The sequence below is a fragment of the Asparagus officinalis genome, chromosome 8 (genome assembly GCF_001876935.1).
Source record: "Asparagus officinalis chromosome 8, Aspof.V1, whole genome shotgun sequence".
Taxonomy (NCBI): Eukaryota; Viridiplantae; Streptophyta; class Magnoliopsida; order Asparagales; family Asparagaceae; genus Asparagus; species Asparagus officinalis.
This window is the reverse complement of record NC_033801.1, coordinates 5234070-5239504: the sequence shown is the minus strand read 5'-3', so window position 1 is coordinate 5239504 and position 5435 is coordinate 5234070. Positions and strand designations below refer to the sequence as shown.

The window sequence follows — 5435 nt, the reverse complement described above, 5'->3', positions numbered from 1 at the left end:
TGCAATTTTTCAAGGTGTTAATGACTTATGCCTCCTATATCAAATGGATATGCCTAATGGTCTATATGTTTTTACTCTTGAAAAAGATATCATGTGCACCTGATTCATTATATTAATGGTGCATCAGGGAGATACCAATATTTGGATCAAAGTGTTGATATGCCGTTGGTGCCCCATTAATGGTATGGATTGGGTACACTGGGTACTTGCTTGTGCGCTTGGGTATTAGTATATCTTTTTTGGCTTGCAAGTTTCTCACCTTAAATAGACTTAGGATTTGGATTCTCTCTATTCACAAAAAGTAATTGACAAACCACTACTTTTAATCATAATTACTTATTATTAAATGCTTATTATTCATTTTTAGTGAAAAGTGGGAATGAGTATAATAAAACTTACGGATGAATTACAATTATCATTCACTTAACAATAGACAGCCGAGATTAAAAATTATAGTGAGGATCTAAATCCACTACCTTTTAGTAATAGTAAGGAACTGGGTATCTAACTCCACTTGAGCTTAATGCGTGTTTGGTTTGCTGAAAATTACTGCTGTAATTGCCTTAGTTTGTAAATGAATTTTCTTCATTCATATATACTAGAGTTTGAACTCTTGCAGCGGTATAAGAAGGGTCTTGAGTGTGATAAGCGTAAATTTGTACCAGTTAACTTTTAGGGTATTTTGCGGGCACAAGAATAAATGTCCTTGCAACCTCTTAATTTCAGCAACCTAAAATAAATAAAATGCAAAGCGACTAAGCGAGTAATCCATCGAGAGGTTGTTTTAAAATCAGGCGATGAAATGGTGCATGATTTCCATGGTTTGCTTGATTGTAGTACATTAATGAACTTATTTGGCTGATTTTATGGGAGCAATCGGCCATGAGAATCATATAGCTAGAATGTTATTTGCAAATTGATGGAATTATATATATCTGCCTACAAATGTGCAACAACACGTAGAAGTGGAATTCTGGAAGCATCACCTAATTTTTTTCTATCAATTGAGGTTGCGGCGGATTATGATATGAATTTCAGAAAACTCAGAAATAGAATTGTCCACATGTAATTAAACTAATATCAACTTCAAATTAGCAAAAAAGATTTTCACAAATTTATTCAGTTCATATTAAACAATTACAAAACACCAAATCATTTTGAATGTTTAAAACAAAATAAACTTCGACTGTCGATCGTAAATCCACTCAATGCTGTTTTAAAATCCTTATAAACTATTATAAAATCTATTGAAGGCCTACGCTCTTATGCCTACCTTGTCACCACTTGTCCAAGCAGGCACATGAGGGGCACAAGGATAAGTCCTAGTCAAGTTTGAAGAGATCTCACAAAGTAAAATGAACAAGTTTACACAGAACTCAATGAATGAGGCTTTCTTTAAAATGGGCCCACAAGCCTAAGATCTTAGTAGTTTATACAATCATAAGATGTAGGTCATAATGAAAAAAAACATATTCTGGGCATAGCCGACATGTGCAAAATATCCCCTTAGGGTCAATAAGTAAAACATGAAAACATTATTAAAATTCGTGACCGCTCATTTCACGATCTATTAGTCTCTAAGACCTGGAAAGTTTCATGGAACAAAGATCCTTTTGAATTTGTGACGAAGAAACTATAAAAGAAATTTAGCCATATGGTGTGAACCTCGGAAATGAGATTAAATGAATGCTCCATAGTTTAAAAAACCCAGATTGATTCAGCTTTTTTATGTAACATAATTGAGGGTACTAAGGTGAAACTCTTAGAAACTTTGGGGTATTTAAGTGAGGTCATTTACGAACTTGGGCATTTATATGTAATATTGGATAATAAGAGGGCACCAACATGCAACATTTTAAAACTTTGGGGCATTTATCTACAAAACTTAAAATACTTTGGAATTTTTTTTTGGTTTGGTTTGAAAAAAGAGGCCACTTAAGTGCAAGGTTGGGGAAACAGAAACTATTAGGCATTTTAAGTGCAACTATTAGGCAAGGTTGGGGACTTTAAAAAAGACATGTTGAACTTAAATTCACATTCTTGTATGTGTGCGAGCATGATGTCGGGGCTTTTAAAGTCCCTCTAACTATTACATCAAAACTCCGAAGTTGTGGGGGAATTAAGGGTTATAAATTATAATTCTATATTCTAGCAGGGGCAAAATCATGTTTTGAAATTTTGGCTATGCTTTCATCTTGAGAACTAGAATTATGATTAAGGTTTTAAAAGAATCTGACATGATTTGTAACAATTTTGCAGCATTTTTTTTAATTTCTTGTATGAGAGATTTGTCAACATTGATGTTATTTTTGTTGGTTTATCAGGATACGATTACTGGATTTTTGCTGGCTGGAGTTGGTAATGTTGATCTACGAAGGAAAACAAACTACCTTATTGTGGACTCAAGTAATCTCTTGATATCTTCACATATTATTTTTTCTATATTTTGCTCTCTTATGCGTAGTTTACTGTCAGCATTATCTTTTAATGTCCTATGGGATGAGACATTATTCATAAACTTAGAATGACCTTTATCTTGTTTAATCTATTATAGGGTATAAACATGTGTTTGTATTTCCTTGAAATATGTTATAAAGAAAATTATGCTTCCTCCCTATGCTATGGCTTACTCTGTAATTATGTAGCCCACGTCATATTCTTCTGTTCTGCATTCTTTGTCTATAAATCAATCAAGAAGCTATATAAACTAATATCAATCCTCTTTCTCAGACCATCATCTATCTTTTTGTCTATTCCCTGCATCACATGTTTGTTATTTAAATAACTTGAATTATCCTACTAGTCTAATAGCTTTTCCTCATATGGATATTAAGCTCTTTATATTACCATCATGCGGTGCCGGATATCTTCATGGAGCTGATCATTCTTCCATATTTGAGATATACCATTGCTTTCCTCATTAATGCCATGGGTTTCCTTATTCCAGAAACAGCAATGAAAACAATTGAGGATGCATTCAGGGAATTCACCTCAAAGGACGACATCGCCATTGTGCTTATAAGCCAATATGTAAGTTCTTTTTAATATTTTGATGCATCATATTTTATCCCTTCATCATCATGTGTACTATTCATCTCCGTGCTGCTTAGAATATTTCTGCTCATAATTTTATGTTTTTTCATAATAAACTAGTCAAACTAGTAAGTATGCTTTTGAGCTTGGGTTTAGAATGTGCTGTGGGAAACATAATAATGGGTGAGTTTGAATAATTTTTGTTAAGAGGGGAAGGGAGGATTTGTGAAGGATATAATGCTAACCACCCGAAAGTTATGTTGTTTTTTACAATTTTTAGCTAATGAGGGGGAGGATTGGGAGGTTTAAAAAGAAGCATGTTTCCTCCCTTTCTTAACCCTCCTAAAATGGACGGATTGGGAGGGGAGAGATTGAATTTTAAGTGATATTTTCTTAAAATTCCAAGATTATCCCGAGACTTGAGTCATATTTGTTTTGTAGTTTCCCTCCCTTCCTGAACCCCTCTCTTGCCCTAGTTGTCTATCCAAACACAATTAGTTTCATCACATCCCTTTCCTTTCCACCCTATCCCTTTGGGATTAATACAATCATTCCCCTCCCCTACTCTCTTTTGTATCCAAACGTAGTAGTGTGATGTTTGATTGTTTGCAAGTGACTTTACATCAAAATGAAGCCAGCTGACTTAGTTAACTAAACTGCTGTGTACTTCAGATTAATAAGACATAACAAATATAGAACTGATTGTTGACCAAATTGTCGATACTAGTGAGCCAGTGTTTAGCTTACAGATGAGCTCACCTAGACTTGGTTCTGGCCCATGTGTGATTTGATTTATATGCTTGTGGCATAAAATCAACTGATATTGGGCATTAACATGAGTAGATTGATGGAAACATAAGCAGTGAAAAATATTTGATTGAAACATAAGCAGTGAAAAATATTTGATATTAACAGGTATGTGTTCACATGATGCTGTTGATCTGTAAAATAGTTCTTTATTATAAGCAATATTTTCACATTGCTTTGCCCTGCAATTTTATACTTGAATATGTCAAACTAAACAGGCATACTTAAGCCTACAGATTCCTGAGTTAATTCTACATTCACAGTTCTTTCACGAAAATATTTCTTTGTGAGTCCTCTCCAAATTAGAAATTTACCATAAAAAACTTCTAGCACTGTTAAAGTTTGATCCCAAGAGATAATGATTTGTTAATTGAAGGTTTCTTTCAGTTTCTTGTATGGTTCAGAGTTTTTGACTATTTCATTGGAAATGTATTCTAGTGATCCATAATGACTCCAATTCTAATATGTACTACTAAACTAATCATATCATTACTGCAAACATCACAAACTGATTTCTTTTCTTTCTCCTTTTCCTTATGGTTCCAGGTTGCGAATATGATAAGGTTTCTTGTAGATAGCTACAATAAGCCTATTCCAGCAATCTTGGAGATTCCCTCCAAGAATCATCCATATGATCCAGCTCATGATTCAGTTCTTTCACGTGTTAAGTACTTGTTTTCAGCTGAATCTGTAGCAAGGTGCTAAGAGGCGGTAGCTTTCATGGGAGTTCTTTATTTGCACCTGAGTACTCAAATCAAAGCCATCAATCAGATCCTTTTGCTAAGCACTTGTAGCGTACTTAATGATTATTTGCAAGAGGGGAAATAAAATTTAATGTGTATTTTTCAATAAATAATTGCAGTTGCTAGATGCAATAACTGGTTCTTTGCCTGTGCGTGTGTGATGGATATTTGGAAAGATTAATCAGATGAGTTGGATGTCATTGCTCGAAATATCTTGGTATTCTGGCTTAAAATTTGATTCATTTTCCTTGTTTAAGCTGGAAATGTTAGTGGAAATTTGTCCATTTTATGAAGAGTCAATTGTAGATACATCCCTTGTAGTGTGAAGGTATAGATACTTGCATCCGCTAAACTATTTTTTGTCAAATCTCTTGTTTACCCTCTAAAAGCTTTACTCGTTTGCCCTCAACTTTGAGAGGAACTTTACTTTTTTCAATTTAAACTTTACTTTTTCCAGTTAAACTTGTTATGTGGTTCTCTTGTGATATCTCAACCAAACAAGAGTAGGCAGTGCACTCAACGGATGTCAGGTGCTAAAAAAAACAGTTTATGCCGTATGTCTACAAACGCTTTTATGTAATCATGTTTGGACCACTGAGAGTTAAAGCTAGATATACCACTAAAGAACATCTATGTGATGGAGAATCCGAATTTTTGCAGAATGCCTATATGTGAGCAATTCTGGAATTGCAACCCCTATTTGTGTGCAACACTAAAACCGCATGCGACAGTTCTGAGATGATTCTTAGTCTGTATTAGATATTTGAGGAAAGATTAATTAGATGATTTGAATGTCACTTGAAATTTCTCTGTAAGCTTGCTTGAGATTCAATTTTATTTCTCTTTATGCTT

General features: G+C 34.0%; 1 protein-coding gene across 4 annotated transcripts in view; it reads left to right on the top strand.

Moving 5' to 3' along the window:
- Positions 1-4793, top strand: part of LOC109822995 (V-type proton ATPase subunit F-like) — an 8863-nt gene extending 4070 nt beyond the window's left edge. For 3 of the 4 annotated variants that reach the window (XM_020389307.1, XM_020389309.1, XM_020389308.1), the window contains 3 exons: positions 2325-2406; positions 2948-3030; positions 4387-4793. In XM_020389307.1, coding sequence (XP_020244896.1) covers positions 2325-2406; positions 2948-3030; positions 4387-4545 — 324 coding nt within the window. In that variant the 3' untranslated portion in view covers positions 4546-4793. Of the gene's footprint in view, positions 1-2324; positions 2407-2947; positions 3031-4386 lie in introns of those variants that run through there. The other variant, XM_020389310.1, reaches the window with a different exon arrangement.